General features: G+C 41.0%; 1 protein-coding gene across 1 annotated transcript in view; it reads right to left on the bottom strand.

Moving 5' to 3' along the window:
- Positions 1–2,919: 2,919 nt before the first annotated feature.
- The window catches only part of LOC126284260 (vacuolar protein sorting-associated protein 33A), a 94,300-nt gene continuing 70,837 nt past the window's right edge, over positions 2,920–26,382 (bottom strand). Inside the window, exons 9-12 of the mRNA XM_049983067.1 lie at positions 18,867–19,019; positions 9,422–9,635; positions 3,261–3,365; positions 2,920–3,169 (exon numbers count right to left, since the gene is read on the bottom strand). Coding sequence (XP_049839024.1) covers positions 3,063–3,169; positions 3,261–3,365; positions 9,422–9,635; positions 18,867–19,019 — 579 coding nt within the window. The 3' untranslated portion in view covers positions 2,920–3,062. The remainder of the gene's footprint in view (positions 3,170–3,260; positions 3,366–9,421; positions 9,636–18,866; positions 19,020–26,382) is intronic.

The raw sequence follows: 26,382 nt of genomic DNA, 5'->3' as shown, positions 1-26,382 counted from the left end.
GGACCTTCTTTTTGGATTTCTCTCGCTGTTCCTTGGGTTTCCCTGGCTGGGAGGACTTCACTGAATCAGTCTCCGGAACTGAGGATGAGCGTGAAGCTCTGCGACCAGCTGCTTTTGGGCTCTTCAGTCACTGACGGGTGTCATATTTCCCACTACCAGAAACCTGGGGAGGGCATGACCCAAGGGACCCCTTCCTAGAGAGAACAGCTGAAGAAGTTGTACACTTCTCCAGCTTAGAAGTGGTAATGGGTGTCCCTGATGGTTCGGGGGTGGGGGTGTTGCTCCTGAAGAAGGTGTTGCAAGAACAACAGGGAGGGAAGTGGCCCTCCCCATCATCAAGGGGGCAGCTGCAGTCTGGTTCTGAGAGATGACTGGGGTTGGCGGAGCTGATGGGGCTAGAACTGTTGTATCGGATGTGTAAGATTATGTCATGCGTACAGGATGTAGGCGCTCAAATTTCCTCTTAGCCTCAGTGTAAGTCAGTCGGTCCATTATATTCCTTTGTTTCTGGAGAATCCTACAGTCTGGCGAGCAAGGCAAATGGTGCTCTCCATAGTTGACACAGATGGGAGGTGGGGCACATGGAGTATTGGGATGTGGTGGACATCCGCAATTGCGACATGTGACACTGGAAAGACATATGACCGAACTTCCAACATTTAAAGCACCACATCACCTTGACCTTCTTGGGTAATGTGCCACCCTCAAAGCCAAGATTAAGGCACTGGTGGCAACCTGATTATCCCTTGGATCCCGATGGACATGCCAAAGAAACCGTACACCTCACTGTTCTGAATTGGCTTGCAGCTCATTGTTGGACTGCAAAAGAAGGTCCCTGTGAACTATGATACCCTGGACCACATTTAAGCTCTTATGGGGCATGATGGTTACAGAAACATCCCCCAGTTTGTCACAAGCGAGTGACGCCTGTGACTGGGCAGAGGATGCTGTTTTGATCGAGAATGATCCAGATCTCATCTTGGACAAGTCCTCCATCTCCCCAAACTTGTCCTCTAAATGCGCAACAAAAAACTGAAGCTTCATCATCATGAAAGATTCCCTATCAGCTCTCGAACATACATGGTACTGGGGCAAATAAGAACTGCTGCCATCCTTACCCTGATGTTCCTTCCAAGGTGTGGCCTGGGAGCGGAACGATTTGGGGTCGTACTTCTGTGCATTGAATTAAGAGACTGCTGGTGTTTCACCACCAGCAAGAAATCGTGTACTTTGCTTCATCGTGTGTCATCCACCCGGATGCCACCCACTCCGACCAGGGGCATGCAGCAAAGGCCACCTGGCCGGATGGCCATTACCGGGAGTCCTGATGCCCCAGGGGGATGGGCATCTACCCCTTGGCATACATGGGGAGTTAACAGCACATGTGCAACCAAGTAAAAAAAGTCTATTATCATTGTCAGTGTAGAAAACGATACTGCACAGTTGATGGAAAAATGTGCACCAAGGAGGGTGACCTCTGCCAACAGTTGGACAATGAGCAGCAGTGCAGATCTACGTCAATGAAGGATGCAATAGGTCTCAGCATATGATGGACACGATGCACCATGTAAGGCATCCTTCCCCAATTGGCTCGCTCTTCAGGAAAATTTTGAAAAATGGATATCAAACCCTACAGGGGGACCATCATAAAGGCCAAAATGTGTGTGACTCCTTTTAGTCCCCTCTTACGTCAGGCAGGCATACCTCGGGCCTATTCTAACCCTTGGACCCGCAGAGGAGTAGCAGAGATGCTGATTCACAGATAGGCACAATAGACACACTCACTCACTCCTCACCCAAAAGCAACTCACACAGACAACTGCAGTCTCAAGCAACTGAGGACTTACTGGCTGAAAGCTATTATTTGTGACAGTTATTTTGTTGTGCTTATCTGCAACTCAGCATCTCCACTATATGGTGAGTAGCAACTTTCCCTTTCAAAATTTTATCACTATAATAGAGCTAGATGCAACACCTGTCCCACACGGCTTCCAACTGACACCTAGTACAGTACTGTCATGGGCATCTCCTACTCTATCAAAGGCAGGGCCACCTACAAAAGCAGCCATGTGGTTTACCAACTTAGCTGTAAACATTGTGCGGCATTCTACATGTCGAAGACTACTAAAGAGATTCCTGTCCACCACCAAAATGTGGTCAAAAGGAAGCTGGACCAACTACTTATGAATACTACCACCCAACATGATGTACTCGATAACTCCAACTATTTCACAGCCATGCGATCTGGATTCTTCCACAAAAATTAAAGTGCTTGTCTGTTGCTCAAATCACATCTATATGGTCAGCAGCAATAATACTTTTCATATCTATAATATTAGGAAAAGGATAGATTGTTTACTCAGTGTAAAGGCGACCTTTTGAGTTGCAGACAAGCAAAACAAAACGTCTGTTACATGTTAAAGCTATTGGCAAAAGCAAAGAAAACATGCAGACTAGCAGCAAAGAAAACATACAGAAACAAACAATGAAAACTCCAGACAGGAATATCAACAATGTACGAAAAGATAGATTGCCACTTACCATAATGAAGACACATTAAGTTGCAGACAGCCAAAATTAAAAGACACTTGCATAAATCTTTTGACCAAAGCCTTCATCAGCAATATAAGAACAAACACCATTCATACACAGAAGCAAACACACGTCATGCACACATGAACACCATCTCTGGCATCCCAAGTGGTGTGCGTATTTCTCTTTCACTAACAAAGGCTGTGTCAGAAAGCTTTATTTAAGTGCCTTACTTGTGCCTCTCTGTGAGCAAGTATAACAAACCAGATAATGATGTGTCACCACTGAAAGCCGCAGGAAAATCAGTAAAACAATAGACAGTTGCAGTAAACAAAGGTGCAGAGGAAGGCTAAATATCTATTATGTAAACATTCAAACAAAAAAAAATATTACTCATTTGAAACAGAATTTATTTTTTATCATACAAATATTTATGTAGACTTCAACATTTTAGTTGATAGTGTGTAAGGAAATACCATCAAATTAAAAGCACAGGTAGCAAATAACAATATTGTGGATTGTTTCTGATGTTATTTTGCAGTTCGAGGTGATTCTGGACCCAGAGGTTCCATCAAACTTTTCAAGAAACTGTTTCCATTTATAAGTTTTGTGGTTGCTACAACAAACTCCACCATAGCTAAAATAAATAAATAAATACATAAATAATACAGTACAATTAAACATCACTGAAATCATAGGAATTATAAAAAGGATAAGTAATCACTTACAATCTTCTTGCTGTGAAAGAAACCGTAGTGCTGATATCTCAGCAAAAGTGCAGCCGCCAATGAAGAATACGAGAACTACTTTTGGATAACCCTCATGAGGCCCACCTGTAAACAGAATGCTTGCACTTGATGTGTCAATTTAATATTGTTTAATGCACAATGAGTAACACAAAATCAAGTTAAATGCACAGTACAAAAACAAAGCCCCTCTCCCTCCTCAAAAAGTGTAAATAATTAATGTTTTTTCAGACTAAAGTTTACTCCAGTTAAAGAGTGTTTTTCACCAGTCGGGTTTCTCTTTTGTTTATAAAGCATCTTCTGTAGTCATTCCGGAAATATGGATTTATAGTATGCCTCTACTATTGGTATTTACAGATTACAACAACATTGATGTACAATTTACTTAAAAGTGTCTTTGCCTCTTGTTTCATATTCTAAAAACTTTTGCTTTTTCCTTTGTTGTTAGTTTCAGGTGAGGCAAAAGGAACGTAGTTGCACAATCACTTTCGGCAATTTTTTGCTTTTTTGGAGCCCCGTTTTCTTATGCTGCATTAGTGTTTTTTTTTCCCCATTTCACCTTGTTTTTGTAAGACTTCTCCTCAGAGGAAGTAGTACTGTAGTTCCACATATTTCACACTCAGCATAGTTTTTATGTTTATTCATTTGTTTTCAGTGTTATTTTTTCTTAAGTTGTATGTGTGGGAGGGCGAGGGGGCGAGTGAGAGAGAGAGAGAGAGAGAGAGAGAGAGAGAGAGAGAGAGAGTGTGTGTGTGTGTGTGTGTGTGTGTGTGTGTGTGTGTGTGTGTGTGTGTGTGTGTGTAGGGAACCAGAGTAATGGTTCAAGTTTTATGGTGGTGGTGGTGGTGGTTATAGGGAAAACAACTGAGAAAAGATGATTGTGGATGAATGGGAACTAAGTGTGGTAGGGGTGGGGATAGGGGGGCAGAAGTGGTGTGATAATACATCTATATTTTATATTATACTAAGTGATCCATTAATTTAAAAAGTTTATGGTTTGCTAGGTTTGTTTGACCATTTAGGAGGCGTTTCTTTTCTGTTGCAGTCTTAAGAATGTGATAGTTTTCTAGCAGATTGAGAAGGTGTTTTATGTTGCTTACCCTTACGGTTTCCAAGTGTGTCTCTGGTGGTTAGTTTGTGTTGGTGTGGAAAAATCTGAATGATTTGGGTCTGGTGTCAAATGTTTTCCTGGTTTGACTCATATCTTCCATCACACCCCTACATACGCATCCCACTCTCTGTCCCCCACCCCCAGCCCCTCTCACAGCTCCCATTCACCATTACCATCTCCTCCAGTTGACTCTCCCTATAACCACCATCACCATGTGTCCCCCCCTCCCCTCTCCCCCTCCCACTTTTTCTCTGCCTGTCCTCAGTCTAATTGTCCACCCTCCTCCCCCCCCCCCCCAATTCCATTCACAGGTTGCAAACACACACAACCTACTCAAAAAGCTAATGGATAGACATAAACACTGTGCTGAGTGTGAAACATGTCAGAATGGTAAACTGTGTAGGAAGAGATTCAGATAAAATTTGCCAACTTGTACTCTTGTAGAATTTGTTTATGCTGCTGTACATGGAAAGATATAACAAACATCATTAGATGGAATCAAGTATTTGTGTTTTTTTTTAAGATAATTGTACTACATACAGTTTATTTTGTTAAGTCAAGACATGGGCCGAGGGGGGGGGGCGAGAGATAGACGTGGGCCGAGGGGGGGGGGGGGCGAGAGATAGACGTGGGTCGAGGGGGGGGGGGCGAGAGATAGATGTGGGCCGAGGGGGGGGGGGGGCGAGAGAGAGACGTGGGCCGAGGGGGGGGGGGCGAGATATAGACGTGGGCCAAGGGGGGGGGGGCGAGAGACAGACGTGGGCCGGGGGGGGGGGGCGAGAGATAGACGTGGGCCGAGGGGGGGGGGGCGAGAGATAGACGTGGGCCGAGGGGGGGCCGAGACTTTGGCGGCGTTCCGAGGGGGGGGGGGGGGAAGGACGTGGGCTGAGGGTAGGGGGGGGGAAGAACGTGGTACGAGGGGGGGCGAGTAAGGACGTGCCCGAGGGGGGGCGAGTGAAGGACGTGGACCGAGGGGGGACGAGAGATAGACGTGGGCCGAGGGGGGGGGGGCGAGAGATAGACGTGGGCTGAGGGGGGGGGGGCGAGAGATAGACGTGGGCCGAGGGGGGGGGGGGCGAGAGATAGACGTGGGCCGAGGGGGGGGGCGAGAGATAGACGTGAGCCCAGGGGGGGGGGGGCGAGAGATAGACGTGGGCCGAGGGGGGGGGCGAGAGACAGACGTGGGCCGAGGGGGGGGGGGGCGAGGGATAGACGTGGGCCGAGGGGGGGGGGCGAGGGATAGACGTGGGCCGAGGGGGGGGGGGCGAGAGATAGACGTGGGCCGAGGGGGGGGCAAGAGATAGACGTGGGCCGAGGGGGGGGCGAGAGATAGACGTGGGCCACGGGGGGGGCGCCAGATAGACGTGGGCCACGGGGGGGGCGCCAGATAGACGTGGGCCACGGGGGGGCGCCAGATAGACGTGGGCCACGGGGGGGCGCCAGATAGACGTGGGCAAAGGGGGGGGCGACAGATAGACGTGGGCAAGGGGGGGGCGGCAGACAGACGTGGGCCGAGGGGAGGGGGGGGCGGGGGGCGAAAGATAGACGTTGGCCGAGAGGGGGGGAGAGAGAGACAGGTGGTGGGGGGAGAGAGGGGGAGGAGGAGGATGAGATGGGGGAGGAGGAGGATGAGATGGGGGAGGAGGAGGATGAGATGGGGGAGGAGGAGGATGAGATGGGGGAGGAGGGAGGATGAGATGGGGGAGGAGGAGGAATGAGATTGGGGGCGAGTGGGAGGAGGTGATGGTGGGAGTGGGAGGAGGTGATGGGGAGTTGAGGGGGAGGAGGAGATGGAGAGAGGGGGGAGGAGGAGATGGAGAGAGGGGGAGGATGGTGATGGGGGAGGGGTAGAGGCAGAGGGGATGGGGCAGGGGGAGATGGGGGGAGGGGGGGAGGGAGGCGGTGATGGGGGAGGGGCAAGGCTGAGGGGGGCGGGCAGGAGGAGGATCGTGGAGGGGGGAGGTAGGAGCTGGTATAAATCTAGATTTATCATGGAGAAACCATTATAACCTGCTGATAGGTAGGAATCAATCTTATGCATTTAACTTTGGGCTGGAGGACATGAAGCAATTTGATGTGAAAACTGCCTTTCTGAATGGCAATTTACAAGAAGATATTTTAATGTAAAGGCCTACTCACATGTATTCAGATTCTTATTTTGTTTGTGATACAGGCAGTCACCATTTAACAGTGGGTTATGTCAGCACATGAACTAGTGGATTTGTTAACCTGGGTATCTTGCAGGGACAAATGTGTTACCAGATCTACAAAGGAAGTGGACTATGTGTGCAGCGTCCAACACAATTGCTGAAATATGTGACTTCAAACATTCTTGCAGGAGCTCAGCGTCAACATGGAACAACCAACCCTACTCTTTGTGGACAATCATAGTGCATTTCAATTGTTTTTTAAAAAAAGATGAACATTACAAAAGTAACAAACACATAGACAAAGTTGCATTACATTTGTGAAAAGATAAATTATTGTTCTATTCTTGTATCCTATATCAAGTCACAATATCAGTTGTTTACAAAAGATCTTCCCAAAGATAGGTTATACACTAATTGTAGATCATTATCAAATGTGTCTTGAACAAGATTAAGAGGCGTAACTTAAGGGGGCTTCTTGTGCTTATTATCTTGTGATGTCCTGTTTGCAGATGGACAATATATTATTAATGCACCAGATATTTTAATACCTTTCTCATTTCCAACTGAAACAATCTATTATTCCTTTGCATACTTTTTTTTGCAACACGCGATCTAGTGTTGTCGTGTTTGAAGTGCTTTTATTCAAGTAATAAAACTTATTCATCATCAACTGTCAAACGTCTTACAGATCCAGCAAAATGTGTTCATTAACTGGGATATCATCATGTTCCTTTTTTTCCTTTTCATTTTTGTGCCAACAGGAATACAATTTATAAATAAAATTGGACAGATATTGACAAAAAAAAAAAACGATTTTTTCCAAATATTTACAGTTATGGATAACCACTTGAGGAAAGCTTTATTAGAGTTCAATTCACCAAAGATGTTTTACATGGAAAGTGAAAGGTAAATCATGGACTGAACAAATCCCACCATCTGATGACCTGTACTTAAAAATTATGGCTCTTAGAAAACTGAAGAACATGCAAAAGAATTGAACACTGCACTTTTGGAGGCAACACGAAGGGCTGTGTCGGCCCAGACAAGAAGCAAGCATCTGCACACAAACAATTTGGCCTGTAGGCATCCAGTACAACAACAGTACAAATCCCAAAGTAATGTGGAGCACAAAGGAGGTGGGTAACAAAACACTGGGAATGGAACGTAGATCAATGTGGTATTTTTCTATCCTACACCCTGTAGGTAGAAACACAGTTCATGATTACTCGCACTGGTGGTAATGAGGAGACTGGCGGAATGCAACAGGTGGGTCTGGTGATGACTGACATCAGAGATCACGAGCTGTTGCCTGGAGCTCATATTATCTCTGACATGGTCTCTCTATCGATCCCCACACCAGGTAGGGAATCTGAATCACCCACAGATACTATATATATGGTTTTCTTCAACAATGAGTGCACCATCTGTATGGTTCCTGATATTATCATAGAAGGGGATGCAACAGCCAGCTACCAGTTTATGTCTCAAGCATGCTTCAGTAGGGAGGAGAGTCAGTCATGTTTTAGGTGTATCACGTACAGGTGTCAGATGACTCTCATGGCCATTGATGATAATTTGAGAGCTATGCAGCATCAAGACAAAATTCTCGAAGCTGTTCTCCATTCCTACAGTCAACATTTTGACAATGTGTTAATCTTTCAAGGTGACACTGCTCCAGCACATAATGTCCATATTGTAAAAACTGTCCTCTAGGAAGCAGGAATGATTCAAATGGAATGACCTGTCGCATCTGCTAATATGAACTCTAATAGACCTGCTTGGTCCAGTTGAAATTGCAGTGCAATGTTGCAGGAAACATTTTCACCCAAAGGATCATGCAAGGATAGCAGTCACTGAAGAGCAGGACAGGCATGAAAAGTATGTCTCAATTAACTTGTAGCCAGTATGCCGAGGAGCTACAACTGGATACAGTGCAGAGCAACGCAGTATTGAATGTTAACAGGCAGCAGACAAGGTTTCACAGCGTTTCCATTCTCAACAGACTTATTTTACATTTATTATTACTTTTTTCCATAGTAACATATTAGTAGTTTATTGTTTGGTTTCCTGAACCTGAAGCAAGTCCTCACATGTTTGCAGATTTGCTGGTGACATAAAAAAACTTTGTGCAATTTGTTTTGTTTATGTTTTTTAGTTCCTCTTGCTATATTTAATTTTACTTTGTTTTGGAATCAACTGTCCTTTCATCTCCATAAGCTTCTACTTTACCCCTGTCTCATTTTCTCTCTCTCACTATGATGTTACAGCTATTCAGACAATCTTCCACAGGCTATCATGAATCTCACAGTAAAAGTCTTCTCAAGGTCAATAAAGGCCATATGGCTTTCTGTGTTGTTCTATGATGTTTTTAATCACAAACCCTTGTCTGTGGAAGAACAAACTAATCTAAATCCATTTTTTTTCTTCAGAAGTAACGGCTTCTGTCATAGTCTTCATGTGGTTATTGATTGTCTTCAAGTATACTTTTTAGCCAGTGTTTAGAAGACTAAAACCACAATAGTTTTTACTGTCATTAAGTTTCCCTTTCTTGGGAAAAGGGGATTACTTCTGTTGTATACCAATGGTCTGAGATCTTGCCATTTATCAACATTCATACACTCTATATTACATTAGTTCAGTATTCTCTCTTCTACATTAGTTTTAATTTATTCATATCATTTTTACAGACTCAAAGATGGGGTTGAAACCCCAAGATTGTGTTCCTGTCAAACAATTGATTGTTAACCAAGACTCTAGTAAAAAGAACTGCTTCTACACCATGCTAACTGTACCACATGCCTCAAAAAATCATTGGAAACTGTACTTGTAAGGTTGCTAAAAAAAGAATAGAATAGGAAACCTCAAATCAACCGTAAACAAACCTTTGCCTTCCTCTAACGTAGGTCCTGGAAGTAGGGCCAACACATCTTGAATGCCTCGCCAACCTGACGGTCTCACAAGATGTTGTGCAAGACGAACACTCAGAGGTGCATAAACACTATGCACATAGCTCACATCAGTCGGTGATGTTTCACTGCCGTTATCTACTGTTAATTGGAGTGTTTTGCGCAACACAGCATATTGTCTTGGACCTTGCTGTCATTAAACAGAAAATAACAATACATAAAAATCTTGTTAAAAATTATACATGTTGCTATATGTGTGACATTCACTGACTTAGTTCCATGACACAAAGAACACAGTTCTTAATACTTTTGACCATACACATTTTGATGTCTTATCAAACTGAAATCTTATCACTAATTAGACCCAATAATACAGGAGAACTGTTGAATATATAAGGTCACAGACCACTAAAAAGAGGTATAGCAAAAACCTATTAATTAAATGGCAGCAGACAGAGCCATAAACGAAGTGCCACTCAGACTCCGTTTCACAACTAGGTGCCACCTCAAATGATAAAAGTGAGTATAGTGTTCAAGGAAATGACATTCTTTGGGAATTAAGTACTCCACTGACCAGACAAACAGATCTACAGGAAAATAAACAATAAAAATTTTACAAGCTATATCAGAAAAGCTCTGAAGATCATCTTCAAGTAAAGGGAAGAAAATTGAGGTGAGCTCATGACAAAAATGGACACCAATAGCAAGAGAAAATAAGCAAATGATAGAAAAGAGAGTTAAGAATTTTAAAAGAAAGTGTTCATTAACCCTGGGGCAGACGCGCGTAAGATTGTTGTGTCAGTGGGTGCGTGGGGCACTCGGTGCCGCCTACATTTAAATACATAAAAAAGCAGGCTTTTTTAAATGTTTTGGTGGAATTATTTATTGTTTATAACATCATTCTTAACAGCAACTTTTAATATGATCTGTATACATATATCCAAGGTGCATGGGAAAATTAAAATTGACACAAAATATCTGACATACGTTTCCAGAATATTTCCTAAGCACTGCTTTAATAACAAATTCTAAGTAAATTATAACCACAGATATGATTCTATTGTTTACCATTGTTAAATCAAGTTTTACAAAAACGTGCAAATATGTATAAAAACTTTGTAGTAATAATAAAGAATAAGGCAGTCAGTAAATACATATAAAAAATCACACACTTTCTGCCTCTGGAGAAGTTCTGCAATTATTACATGTGACAACATTGTGGCCATGTTGCTTGCAAATGCATCTTTTTGCAGCTATTGCGAGTGACAGTAGTTTTATTATTTTGTTTACCACCACAAAGATGGCACCACCCACACCTAATTACAGTCTCATCGTGACTGGCGGAAACAGATTGCTGAGGTCACAGAAATCCTTTAATATCTCATGGTAGAGTAGAGAGCTGAGCCCTTTCTTTCAAATGGCAGTCCATCAGAGCCAAGGCCAGGTTTGTTAGGTAGGTTCTTCTTCTTAATCTTTTCTTTGGATTGTTTGCAAAAAACAAGACCTGGAAATTTATCCCAGCAATATCAAGATAACGAAAAAACAATACTAAGGGCCATCTTCTTGTGGTCCTTTGTGTACACGTATAATCCACAGTATTGACTCCACTTTTTGTTGCATTGTAGTCCAAATTTACAACAGACTTGCCTGTAGCAGTGTCGATTTCAGCAGTTTTATGCATTGATGACAGGAGAAGCACAGCCTTGTTCCTTTTTGTTTGGCACAAAACAAGACAGAAGTCATCTTGAAATCCGAAAAGACAATTTCCAATTTCTTGCGATCTGTTGGGCAAAAGTTCCAGAGGAATTTCCTTCTTGTTCTTTTTCAATGTTCCAATGAACGTTAGCCCATTTTCTAAAAGATGCTGGGCTACAGGGTAACTACTGTAGTAGTTGTCTGTAGTTACATTCCTGCGAGTTCCCTTGATTGGCTCAACCAATCTCTTCACAATATCCATTGGCTGGTTAGATGCAACATATGGTCCAGGATTCTGTCTGCCGCAGTACACTTCAAAATTAAAAGTATAAAAGTCTTGCCATCACACAATGCATACAACTTCAATCCATACTCAGTGGACTTATTGGGCATGTAGTGAACTAAACCACAACGTCCGCGAAATGGAACAAGCATTTTGCCTATGGATGTGAACTCCCCTGGACTGTAGTTATTTCCACAATTGTACAGAAATGCTGAGTGGAGATTGCGGATGGCAGCAGTTACTAGTCGTTCTTTTCTTGTAGAAGTATCGTCAAACCTGAGTGACCGGAGCAAGAACAGAACACGTTTGTAGCTAAATGCTGCCCTCAGAATAATCACTGCAGTTCCATTTGATGCCCACAGTTCTAATACATTGGTGCATCATCCTTTTGTACAGCAATGAGAATCAGTGCTCCTAAAAGAGCTATTTCAGAAGCAGTAGTAGTTTTGCAATCTCTATCCCTTGACTAATTCACAGATGATCTCTTGTTATTTATGTCCTTGTTTGTGTTTCAAACGACATAATCAATTACCTCAGGATCAAATAATTTGAGAAAACTTTCAATTTCAGTTTTAGCTTCTCTGCCAGGCCAGGTAGGACTTTTATTATATTCTTACGTTTTGGTTTCCCTGGTAGTGTTAACAGATTATTTATCCACAAAGTTTCTTGGTCCTTTCCAATATAAAAATGGCAGTCATCATGTGGCATTCCTTTAACTTCATTCCCGTCAACGCATGACTGCTCAGATTCGCTGGAATTATCTGCAGTTTCAATTATTTCTGCTTCCTCTTCGCTGACAGAGAAATGTGCGTAATCTTATTCATCAGATGAGTGCAGAAGAAGACGCTCAATTACTTCTGGTATTAGTCTTTTCCTTTGTGCGGACATGAGAGACAATAAAATAATTCTAATACCAAAGCAATGTTGATAACTAAATCATTATTCACCCACAGAGTTGTAAAACAAAGCTTCTAATCAGCAAAATATTCGACAGTGGTACGGCTACAAATACGTACATCACCGAGCGCATGCGGTACGCAGTGCCTTCTCGGTGCAGTCATCCACTCCACAGGTGAGTCACAGCTGTTATGGTGGGTATAATGACAGCGCAGTAATGCAATTTGGCGAGCGACTAAACAATCAAAGCATATCCAGCACCACTGTTGTGTGCTCAGCGTGCTGATGTAATTATTGAACGAAAACAAAATTGGCGGCACTGTATGCCGCCACGTGCCCGCCACAGGTTTAAAAAAATAGTACTATATGCAGGGCTAGGACTCAAATGCAATCTGGTTCATAGTTTCAATCTGGCAGGACAATTCACAATAGTGCCCTCTCCACTGCAGAGTGAAAGGTACGCAATGGTAAATGATAGAAAAAATCAAGGTCTGTGGGAGTTCAAGGTGAAGATAGGCAATAAAATAAACAATTGAACAATTTGAGTAAGATGAGACCATTGTGGTGATTGGACTCGAGCACAGGCAGAACATCACAGTTTCTGCTTGCTAAGTCTTGTCGCAATGCTTTTCATAAGAATAACACATCATACCGTAAACTAAACATTATGAACGGGACTTCCATTGCAGAGCAATGCAGATATTGTCAGTCTGCATTTTATATCCTCTTTACTTCTGCCACCATCAATTATTTTGCTGCCCAAAGAGCGAAACTGGTGTACTTCTCTTAGTGTCTCACTTTGTAATCAAAGTCTCTCACCCACAGCTGATTTAATTTGACACACCCTATTACCTCAGTTTCACTTTTGTTGTAACTCATCTTCCACTCTCTCTTCAAGGTGTTACCCATTATATTCAATCTATCTGCCTCTTTTGCAAGTTAGACAGACTTACACTGCCATCGTCAAACCTCCAATTATTGCTTCTTCTTCTCCTTGGACTTCAATTCCTTTTCAAAATTTGCCCACAGTTTCCTTTACCGTTTGATCTATGCCTAGACTGAATAACAGGGGGGATAAGGTTCAACTTTGTCTTACTCCATTCTTAATTATAATGTCTTTTTCTGATCATCTGACTGTGTAACTGCAGTCAGGTTTCTGTATAATCTATACGTAACCTTTCACACTATGCATTTTATCCGTTACGACTTCGGAACCCAGGTCCCACACGGAGAAGGGTCAGTTGTAAACTGCATTATTGGTAATACAAAAGTCACAAGAGCCTCTCTCCAAACTCACAGAGTAGTGGGAGGAATCTAGGTCCTGGCTGATGGCAGCTGCGATTCAAGTGAAAGGTTTTACATGGATCTGGGCAAAATTTCCTTAGTTGGACAGGCATTTACTATAGTTCTTCACAGCATTACAAGGGCACTTCTCATCTTACTTTCAAATCCTCATGATGCTCTCTGATGCATATGCTGATTTTGCAGAACAAATGACTGAGCTCAGTAACTGTTGCTACAATCTCTTCTTGCTTCTCTTAACTATACAATGCCATTTTGTTGTGGGGTTCTGAGCTACACTAGAATCATTGCTGATGTGTTTCTGCAGATGTGTGTGCATACTTCTGATTTTGTAATGGCACTTGTCATTCCAACATGGAAAAAGCTATTTTCTAAGGAATCCTGAAAATATTGGCATGGATCCATCAGCTGTTGCTTCTGATAAAACCCTTTCTGTGGTGGCTGTAAATCCTTAGCACAAGTATGTCACGTTGTTTAAATATGTCTCTTGTAGACACATTCACAAGAACTTCTTTTATGAAATTTCAGGAGAACTGTCAGATGTAACTACCTTGCTATCATAACATAAGGCACAGAGCCTTCAGGCCATCATGTGTACACTGCACACATATGAAGATGGCCAGATGACTGAGACAAAATACCATCGTATAAAGTTACTGACATCCAGAAAATTTACCAGTATAGGGGGAAGGTGGTGAAATGAAACCCTTTCCATAATGCTGCATTGACAAATTTGTCGGTGAATGCATCTGAAGAGCTGTAGCAACTAATATTGCAGTTTGATTTAGATTATATAGAAAATCACTTGAACAAATCTAGGGGGTAATTCTTCTGCTGTCATCAACTTATTCATGATACAGGTTTTTTTGCATGTATTAAAAAACATATCTTTCACTTTCATGTTTATTATGTTCAAAAGTAACCCAAGCATATCTGAGCAAACACTGGCTTCCATTCTCATAATAAGAATAATCAAAATCCAAAAGACAGGCATTGCATTAAACACTGAATTACCAGAACATGCTGCCAGACAGACACACTTACAATAGCCCATTTTGGCACAATTCCATAGCCAAAGACACACATACAAAATAACTGAATTACAAATTGTTTCTAAAGAACTACGAAACTGTTCTCGATGTAAACAAAGATTGAACTTATTATTTGCATGATAAATGACTGGAGACATTTCTTTAATACCTCACACTGAAAAGTGTATTGTGTCATATTAATTATTTATTATGTCAACATACAGTTTTCCTATCAGTGAAAATTTAAACAAAATTAATAAACTCTTCTTAGAAACAGCCTAAACAAAATGTCATGATTTGTGCGACTTGTGTTACATTTCAAACAAATAAACTGATCAAAAATGACATTATTTTATGAAAGCATTTATCTTCAAAACTATTTTTCCAATCATGCCCTTTCATCTTAAAGTGAAATTGATAGGGTGGCAGTCTTTCTACAATTTTACGTTTATGAGTTGCAACTTCCGAAAAGGTTTCCATTAATTTCAAACAAAAATAAGAAAAACATAATGGTTGAAAGTGCTTAAATATATCAAGTGCTTCCACAAAAAACCATGTATCATGTATTTTACAACTAAAAAGGTATCCCAACCTCAAATTTAGAAGTGGTATCAAACAATTCATTTTGTCTAACTGGTTCAAATGTCTGTTCTTTACAGTGTTATATGGGAACATAAAAGATATTCTTGTCCTACCACCTAATAGGTGACCACATAGGTCACACTATCAGTGTCTGCTGTTGCCGCTGTACATCAGATAATTAAAGAACAAAATGTACCTGGGATAGACTTTGCATTGCATTTCGACTTAAGCATCCAGGGCAGCAGAAGTGCTTCACTCTCTTTTTAATCATCATCATCATCATCATCATCCTAACAGCTGTTATATTCCACATTTTTCCATGTGTTATATTCTTCAGCTAAACACACTCACATCACTCCTACACATTTTCTGTCATAATATCATTTAGGTATTTTTTGTACTTCCTGAAAGATGAGTGCTCACAGAAATTTATCCAAAGTAGGACAAAATTCTAAAACTGTCATTTTGATATAACTGACATGTCTCTAGCAATTGAATAATTTTAGGCTGGCACAAATTAAAAATCTGGAATTTAAAATGATACTTTGTTAAAACCTGACATTCTGAGCCTGTGGCTGGGTACAAAACGTAAACTGACTCTTACAGAGAAGATAACAGCAATAAGTACTTTTAACAATGTTATTTATTTACTTAAATAGTGCCACTACTGGTTTCGAACTGACAGGTTCATCTTCAGATGGCTTGTTATCATTAATCTTCAGGTAGCTAGTTATCATTAAGATACATTTTACATTAGCTTTCACTTTTTGTTTTCCCAAATGATGAAAGTTCTGTGGGGGTGGGGGTGCTGTTGAAAAATCTGCACCATTACATTCCAGTGATGACTGCTTGTGGTCATGCAGCAGCAAAGACTGTATGAAGCAACACACACACACACACACACACACACACACACACACACACACACACACAAAGAAGTTTCACACTTGGAAGTACGTATAGAAAGATAGTGATACTGCAAGCACAACAATTTCACAACAATTGAGGAAATTCTGTTTAGTATTAAAAAAAAAAAAAAAAAAAAAAAAAAAAAAAAAAAAAAAAAAAAAAAAGCCACTTTCATATCAATGAAACAGAGGAACAGGGGAAAAGACACTTATTGTATTTTGATGATATCTTTAACACTTTGTTTGCATACAGCAACATTTTTAGGTTGGTTGGAAAAAGCATATCCCAGGGCTAGCATTTGGTTGGGTGAATGGGAGAAATATCCGAAAACCACCATCAAATTGGTCAACAGAATAGGCTTTTAGAAATTAGTATTTAACCTGGGCAGCCCTCGTCTCTTCAGTTTGTCATATTATCATGCAGTCAGGCCGAACGGACTGCTGAATAGGCAGCTCTATGGCTGCATTTAGCACTATGTTGTACTTCAAAGAGCTTGAGAAATTCCCAAATCCCTGGAGGGGACATATTTTTACCCTGAAATTTCACGTTTCTTTTCTTCTCTTCTCTTTTACAGCAGAAAGTGCTACATCTTTTTCTGACTAACATATTTAGTTACCAAAATATAGTATAAATGTAACATAAGTATACACACCTACAGTAGACCATGACCACCTTCTTCAGAAAGCACTATAGTAACTGTGTCATGTAAATATGAGGAGGAGGAGGAGGAGGAGGAGGAGGAGGAGGAGGAGATTGGTGTTTAACATCCTGTCGACAATGAGATCATTAGAGATGGAGCACAAGCTCAAATTAGGGAAAGATGTGGAAGGCAATCAGCTGTGCCCTTTCACAGGAACCATCCCAGCATTCACCTGAAGTGATTTAGGGAAATCACAGAAAACAGGATGGTTGGATGCGGGTTTGAACCGTTGTTGTCCTGAATATGAGTCCAGTGTGCTAACCACAGCACCACCTCACTTGGTCACATAAATCTGAATGTACGTTCAGCAATCCATCACAGCTTTTCTTTGTCCACAGAAAACAGTAAATTAGTGTTATGATTCTGATATTAAGCAAATGAGAAGGCCTCCATGTGGGACTTGAGGGATGGATGAGGGGGTACATAAATTGCTGCCAAGCTTATGTTATTTGAGATTGGTGTCGAAATTTGCACACCAGATAATCTGCAGTTTGATAAGCACTGTATGAAGAAGTGACAAAACCTATTGACAACATTATTTCACGTCAGCACTAAGTTTTGCAGACATCTTGACTGTACAACAGCACCAAAATCACTGCCGCATCTAGAAATTGGTACAATTTCCTGTAAAAAATGTCACAACCAAAAACATCCAAACTCTATAGTGACTGCTAGTCATAGTATTTTCTGTTGGGTTCAGCAATGTTAAACATACAGCTTAGCAGATTCACTGATAAACATTTCAAGAAATGTGTGCATTTTCTGTGTTAAATAAAAAAGCCTGCAGTCAGGTTTTTGGAGGGAACATCTCTCTCTCTCTCTCTCTCTCTCTCTCTCTCTCTCTCTCTCTCTCTCTCTGTGTGTGTGTGTGGGGGGGGGGGGGGGGGGGGTGCACATTATACAGCCAGATTCTTTTCTACAAATTTTATCTGCAGTCTTACAGTAATTCCATCCATCACTTTTTTACATACTGAATAATGGCCTGTGTTCTTTAGAGTTTGTTGTTGAATTTTTTGCACATATTGCATATGATGTGGAAATCATGCTGTAGCACTATTTATCAATCCATCCTGCGTAACTTATGCTAGGGAAGAATTTCTCTCATTTCCACAAATTTCTGTATCTTAATTTGTATATTCAACTTAATTTTAAATTAAAAAAGGTCTATTGCTTCCCAACACTTACGTCTCATAAAAAAGCAGGAAATAGTATAATACAAGACATGTAGGAAAGCTATGTACTGTTTTGGAAAAACTCTCATAAAAACATTTTTCAAACCAAAATTTATTTTTACAAGAAAGGGCATTTCTTAAACTATTTTTCTACATAGCTGCCACCACTGTTCAGACATTTTTCATAGCAGGAAACCAACTTTCTGTGCCCTATTAATACAAAGATTCTGCCAATGAAGATAGCCACTGCTACAAGACAGTTGTTTTGCATTCTGCTTTTTGAGTTCCTTCCCAGAAGTGAAACTGTCAATGTGGTATGATACTGTGACACACTGAGAAAATATCAGCATGCAGTTCAAAACATATGGGCAGGAATGCTCAGTCACGGCACTGTGCCACTTCATGACAAACACACATCCTCTCATTCTCCTGGAGTCAATCAAAATTTTATTTAACAATTTGGTTGGGAGCAGTTTGATCACGCACCTTACAGGCACAATCTCACACCTTCTGACTAATTTCTGTTCCTAAAATTAAAGCACGATTTTGGAGGAAAGCACTTTGACAGTGAAGACTAAAAAAATTGGTATTCAGCAATGGCTGTCTTCACTGGTGTCATCTTTCTATGAATAGTACACAGAAAAGTTGGTTTTTCACCATGACAATTGTCTAAACAATTGTGGTAACTATGTAAAGAAATAGTTTAAGAAATGGTCTTTCTTGTAAAAATAAATTTTGATTTGGAAAAATGTTCTTATGAGTTTGTTTCCAAAGCAGTACTTACTTTCTGGACATGTCTCCTAATTCTATTATGGACTCTACTGAGATGAATATTAGGCTATTATCTTACCTGCACACGTAACAGTCCTGCTTGTTCAAGGTTGCTAAGTGTCAGAATGTGCTGGAAACCATAAGTTTGAAGAATGTCTCTTTTGTAATGCTCCAAGACTTTCTGGCGTAAACCACTGTTGGTGACAGACTGCATGCACAGTAGCCTTAGTACCTGTGTTAACAGATATTAAAATATATCTATTTCATGAATATATACTGCTACACAAATTTATTACCTGGATACTACAGAAAAATCTATTTCCTTTGGGAGCAAGTGCATTGTCTGATGAAAACATACATAGGCATTAACTATCATCACAAAACTAACTAATGCTATTACGTTTAGCAAATAACATTCCTGGTTTTCTAACTTGAAGGGAAAATGTCCCAGAGGTGGTCTGCTATTATTGCACCTTAGTGTAACCTATGGTAGTGACTAGGATGAATGTTATTCCTCACCCTTTGCATCGATGTTTTTCAAAAAGTGTAGATGGGTGGGTGACTTCGTAGATCCACACAATACTTCAATTGACCTAGTTCTATCTGTCAGATACTGTAAGCAATCATGTTGGATGTGTTGACTGTGTGAATTCCAACACAAATGAGAACTAGTGTAGATGATTCATCACAATTTATACACCTGATTTTATATGGGTGTATGTTTCCTAGTGCCAGTGTTGTGTAAAATGACCGTCCCCTCAAAATTTTTGTGTCACTGATCAGATTGCCACCGAGCTGTATCATAACGTGAGTGCCAAAGTGCTAGCCTTCCTTACAATGAAGTTGGTTTAACAGACCACAACTTATTTTCCAACACTTGCAGCTCAAGAGTGGGGAAGCCGCTGGCTGGGGGCAGCTTTTCTTTCTTTTTTATAGAGTACAGCCGACAAGCTTTCTTGGCTACAATGTCAGCCTCCTTATTTCCATGGATTCTGACATACTCTGATACCAGCAGAATACCATTTCCTTTCTCTTGTCATGTAGATGCACAAGAGAGTCTTCAATCACCTGAAGTATTTTCTATGTGTGAAAACAGTTTAAGGCATCAAGAGAACTGGAGAAGACATCAAAAACTTGTCCTCCATCACCTCTCATATGATCCTGAACATTAGTGATTGCATCCAATTCTGCACTGTAGATTCTAAATTTGTTTGGAATGTGGATTCTAATGATACAGTCAAGGAAAATAACTGAGCAACCAAATGGGTCTACTTCTTAAACCTATCACTGTACACTTCCATATATTTTGATGCATGTGTAACACATTGCCCAAAGAATATTTTCAAACAATATTGGGCATGCAACCTTTTCTAAAAGCTATCATACCTAAAATAGCTCTGGGCCCCTTGGTGCAGAATATTAGTATTTGCCACACCACTTTCCAAAAGACAGCTGTTTGCACTATCAATCAAAATTGAAAGCACAAGCCATACTCTCCACTGATCTTGTAGTAGTAAAGCTTCTGGCCATCTTGGGAACCTGATGATCATGGTCTGGTAATAGCAGAAGTTATTAGAAACAGTTAGTGGCTTAATGAGATCCAGAAATGTGTGCGCTAAACGTTTGTTTAGAGTAACGTGTTTTTTAAGCAGTGCCTGCACAAGTTGTATCACTGTTTACAAATGGAAGGTGACAAATTCCTGGATTTATGAGTGGCAGTCTTCCAGGACAGCAGGTCATACAAAGTGATGTGTCAGCAGCAGCTTGATACCATGTGTGCTTGCTGGATGACAGTGCATCCAAGGACTTGAATACACAGAAGTAGTGCTTGATTGATAAAAAAGGAGGCTCCAGTACTTTTTAAAAAAATCTTAAAACATTATTTGTTTCATCAGAGGTACATCACAAATCAAGCACAGCATGGTAGCCTAGTGACGGGGTTCTGCTCGGCTGTGACCAGCATTTGGCTTCATCACAGTACACTGCTACGTATGTGCTGCAATTGAAGGGTCAGCGTTCCTAGTAGCAAGTCTTTCAATTCTGTATGGTAGTTCAGTGTCATTGCTAGATCTTTGAAATCTTTTGACTGAGACATGATGCGCTTCTGAACAGAGCATCAGCAACCACATTTTTGGTGGCACTGATGTAATCAATATGAGTTGTGAACTGGGCAATGAAATTCCAGTGGTTCAGGTGAACTGGTGGATACTTGTTCCAGAGCTGCGAAACTGTGATCGTCAGTGGTCAATGGCTGATGTATATAGTGAAGATGTGACTATCAACAATAAACAAAACACATTTTTTGCTTTTATAGGCATCCAGGAAGAACATATAGTATGAAGGCAAAGAGCACCATTATTCTAACAGCTTTATGGAGGGGGGAAAAATCTTCCTTTTTTCAGGCTCTTGATGTACTGGTGCAGAACTGTTTCCACAGAATAAGCTGAAGCGTCAAAGATCACCAAAGATCAGCAAGATGTGCACGTGGTGAAACCTGCTTGAGGCTTGCCTGGCATGCTTCAAAACCTCCTGTGGATCACTTTTTATGTGAGAGATTTGGAACCCCACACTCTGCGGACAGCTAGAACTGCAAGCTGTGGTGCCTGGACTTCAACAGTACAAGAATAAAGCAGTGACAGAAGTTTATCCTGCCTAGATATCAACACAGTTCTTGTTGTGCTGTTGTTGGGACTGGATACTCTCTCGGGTTGGTGACCCATTCGATAGTTGGTTTATGCCGTGGCAGATATCTTGATCCTGATGATGATCACTTCCCTAGTGCAGATTTTATTTTATTTTATTTTTTATTTTTTGGAGGGGGGGGGGGGGTATCCAGCTGTATGCCATGGTCAAAAAAGCAGAAGAAAACTTCTTAAGATGACATTCATGATTTTCAGAAAGTGAAAGCAACACATCATCAGCATAACCATGACAGAAGTCTAGGGTGTTACATTCACTTCCCTTGTCTTATGGTTCACACATTTTAAAACAGAAAGTGCTCTGAGAGTGTGTTTTCACATCCCTAGGATCTACATCTACATCCATACTCTGCAAGCCACCTGACGGTGTGTGGCGGAGGGTACCCTGAGTACCCCTATCGATTCTCCCTTCTATTCCAGTCTCGTATTGTTCGTGGAAAGGATTGTCGGTATGCTTCTGTGTGGGCTCTAATCTCTCTGATTTTATCCTAACGGTCTCTTCGCGAGATATACGTAGGAGGGAGCAAAATACTGCTTGAATCTTCTGTGAAGGTATGTTCTCGAAACTTTAACAAAAGCCCGTACCAAGCTACTGAGCATCTCTCCTGCAGAGTCTTCCACTGGAGTTTATCAATCATCTCCATAACGCTTTCGCGATTACTAAATGATCCTGTAATGAAGCGAAGCAAAGGATGTGGCAACTACTTAAGTTGTTCATCAAATCTTGAAAATTTAAAATTTTATACCTCATTTTAAATAGCGTCAAGTTGTGCCGCAAACTTCTCTTCTCCCCAACAATATTCAATACCTCCTCATTAGTTACGTGATCTACCCACTTAATCTTCAGTATTCTTCTGTAGCACCAAATTTCGAAAGGTTCTATTCTCATCTTGGCTAAACTATTTATCGTCCATGTTTCACTTCCATACATGGCTACACTCCATACAAATATTTTCAAAAATGACTTCCTGATACTTAAATCTATACTCAATGTTAACAAATTCATCATCTTCAGAAACGCTTTCCTTGCCATTGCCAGTCTACATTTTATATCCTCTCTACTTTGACCATCATCAGTTATTTTGCTCCCCAAATAGCAAAACTCCTTTACTACTTTAAGTGTCTAATTTCCTAATCTAATTCCCTCAGCATCACCTGACTTAATTCGACTACATTCCATTATCCTCGTTTTGCTTTTGTTGATGTTCATCTTATATACTCCCTTCAAGACACTGTCCATTCCGTTCAACTGCTCTTCCAAGTCCTTTGCTGTCTCTGACACAATTATGTCGTCATCGGCGAACCTCAAAGATTTTGTTTCTTCTCCATGGATTTTAACACCTACTCCGAATTTTTCTTTTGTTTCCTTTACTGCTTGCTCAATATACAGATTGAATAACATCAGGGACAGGCTACAACCCTGTCTCACTCATTTCCCAACAACTGCTTCCCTTTCATGTCCCTCGACTCTTATAACTGCCTCGTTTATGTAAAAATTGTAAATAGCCTTTCACTCCCTGTATTTTACCCATTCCACCTTTAGAATTTGAAAGAGAGTATTCCAGTCAACATTGTCAAAAGCTTTCTCTAAGTCTACAAATGCTAGAAATGTAGGTTTGCCTTTCCTTAATCTTTCTTGTAAGATAAGTCGTAAGGTCAGTATTGCCTCACGTGTTCCAACATTTCTACGGAATCCAAACTGATCTTCCCCGAGGTCAGCTTCTATGAGTTTTTCCATTCGTCTGTAAATAATTCATGTTAGTATTTTGCAGCTGTGACTTATTAAACTGATAGTTCGGTAGTTTTCACATCTGTCAACACCTGCTTTCTTTGGGATTGGAATTATTATATTCTTCTTGAAGTCTGAGGGTATTTCACCTGTCTCATACATCTTGCTCACCAGATGGTAGAGTTTTGTCAGAACTGGCTCTCCCAAGGCCGTCAGTAGTTCTAATGGAATGTAGTCTACTCCTGGGCCCTTGTTTCGACTCAGGTCTTTCAGTGCTCTGTCAAACTCTTCACGCAGTATCATATCTCCCACTTCGTCTTCATCTACATCCTCTTCCATTTCCATAATATTGTCCTCAAGTACATCACCCTTGTATAGACCCTCTATATACTCCCTCCACCTTTCTGCTTTCCCCTCTTTGCTTAGAACTGGGTTTCCATATGAGCTCTTGATATTCATACAAGTTACATGCCAACACTAATTAGGCACACACTAGCATATGCTCCTTTCATAATTCTCTGGACATAACCTCAAATCATTGTCCAATCCTAAAAAACACAATTGAATATCAGGTCGAAGACCAACTGATTCACCAAGATACTTGGTGGGGGGGTGGGGGGTGGGGGGGGGGGGGGGGGGGTGAGAACAGTCTTCACTCTACTGTGGTGATGACAATGTACACTGCGTGTTGGCATTGTCCTTAGTCCAGATGGCCACTTCTGGCACCAAATGTAGAGAGAAGCATCTACCATTTCTCCATCCACTGGCAGTGGTTGTCAGCATTGCAATGGCAACTTCTTATATTGAATGTGGCCATCTATGGTGGGTGGTGGGGCCTTCCTTCTAGAGATCATGACATTTACTGCTTGAAGCAAGGCAGTGGGTAGGGACCAAGAGGACGTGCAATATCCAGTCATAAAATCAGTAATTACATAAATACAATTATTTCACAAGAAAGATAGAACAGTCAGTGTTGCCAAGTGAACTTAACAGCACACCCAAAACACATGCTACTCTTGGTTGGTGGAGTGTGCTTAAATCAGCAAGTGGTCTCGTCAGGGTCAGCATGCAGCACTGCCTCAGCCAGAGTATAGCGTCTCCTCGCCCAGTACGCAGTGAGGTTACATGGTCAGCACTCCAGTGGTGTAGCGTCACACCAGCTCCAAGGCAGCTGGTCAGCACTCCGTTATGACAGGTTCTGCAAAGTCAGCCATGTTAGTTGGACAGATACGTGCCTCAGTGCAGGATGGACAGAAGTGTGCAGAGCACAAAGCACGGTCCAACACTGTTTCTGAATGGCAGCATTTTTCTTCCCTAAACCACAACACAACCGAAGCGCAAGGCATGGTTGTTGGACAATCATGACATGTCTGCCTACTGTTCCGATCCTTCCGCTACACCAGTTGTATCACAGCCGCGGCTGTGCTGTGATGGTGTCGCAACTTCGCTATTCAGAAGACATGGTTGATGACTTCTACAATGTCAGCATAGTCTCATCATGACTTCTTGTGCACGAGTGCATACGGGCCAACACAGCTACAGTTTTTTGTGTCACCCTGCCATGACGATTTTCTGCGAAGTCCGTCATGGGGCACTTTTGCTAGGCTAAGAAAAGCAGTGGTACAACACTGGTAATCAAGTAATGACTTGAGACATATTTTCTTACTGTCTTTAATATGCAGACTGAGAACAATCCATAAAAATAGTCACAAACAAATCACCACTAAATACAGACCCACTTAAATTTTCGACAACATTTTCAAAAACTTTTGATTAAACAGCTAACAACACAACACTGATTTATTTTTCATAGTATAACTTTTAACGCGCTTCTTAGTTTAGCTTTTGTAAATTACTCTCTGTAGAGAAAGCTATTTGTGATCTCTGAAATGAAGTCCTGCCTGAGCTAAGAAACAGAAGCAATCCTATAGGTATTTCTACAATCTTGACAAGGCCTTTGTGTGGAGCATAGACATCTAGTTAGCAAGACACAATGATATAACATTAAACACACCCTTCTTGCATAAAATGAGTCTCACCTAGCTATACTGTGTATGTTTCCTAAGAGTCATCAGGCACATTTCTCTTCAGTGTTTCCACAGACGCTTGCAATTTTGTTTTTGCAATGCATGCTGGAATCAGGCACAGCAATTACTGCTCGTCACATATTTCATGCGACAGTGTCAGTTTCCCATTACAGACAAGATTATTTTTCAAACGAAATTTCACATGCTGATTAGCCTAGTCTAATTTTCATTTTATCAATATGTATTAACAGGGACATTAAAACATGAACAATGAACAGCAATCCAGCAGCAACTCAGTAGTGCTGGATGCTTGGCGACCACTCAGTGCAGGCCAGAGCAGTGCTGTCACTGCTGGAGTACTTGCTGTTCTTAGTGTTTTATTGTTCAAACACCAGAGAAAATGCACCTGACAGCTCTTAGCAGAGACACACTGTATAACAAACCAGAGGCTCACATCAAATATCTATACCATAGAAGAAAAGCCTCAAAATGGGGGATCTTCAAATATGGTAGCGAATTTGTTCATACATAAATTATCAGATAGCAGTAGAGGGGAGACACAGATCTTTTCATTAGTAGAAGCAAAATGAGGAGTGGTGGTGGTGGTGGTGGTGGTGGTTCATCAAGAAATATTACAGGGTATTTTCTGTAGTGAGAATATCCCAAAAAATGGACGTGGGCATTAATTCACCACTTCATAAGACAGAGGACAAATCATATATAAACAATTACAGAGGACTTTACTCATGTTCAGTCAGCTGTAACTCTGTTCTCAAGCCCTACTAAATAACTTGGAAAAATAAACAGACCATTTAGTCAAAATTAAATAATGGAAAGTCTAGGATGGAATAATAACTATATGGAATATGTAGTTGTAATTCCAAACAGTTCATTTAAAGAGGACCAGGTGGGTTTAAAAATGGATATCATTTGCAGAAACAAATTCTATAATTTAATATCAGTATCCACATTCACAAAAGTAAACAAATGTAATAATTTTTGTTGATTTCATAAAGACATATTATTCTGTAGACAGGCATGTGCAGTTCTGTTTATTAGAGGAATTCCACACCGACAAAAAAAAAATAAAGGAACTTTTCAAACAAACTCTGAGCAACACATCAAAAGTTATTTTTTTGG

Source organism: Schistocerca gregaria, chromosome 8 (assembly GCF_023897955.1).
Source record: "Schistocerca gregaria isolate iqSchGreg1 chromosome 8, iqSchGreg1.2, whole genome shotgun sequence".
NCBI lineage: Eukaryota > Metazoa > Arthropoda > Insecta > Orthoptera > Acrididae > Schistocerca > Schistocerca gregaria.
Note: the sequence above shows the minus strand (reverse complement) of the source record. Positions and strands in the feature narration are given on the sequence as shown.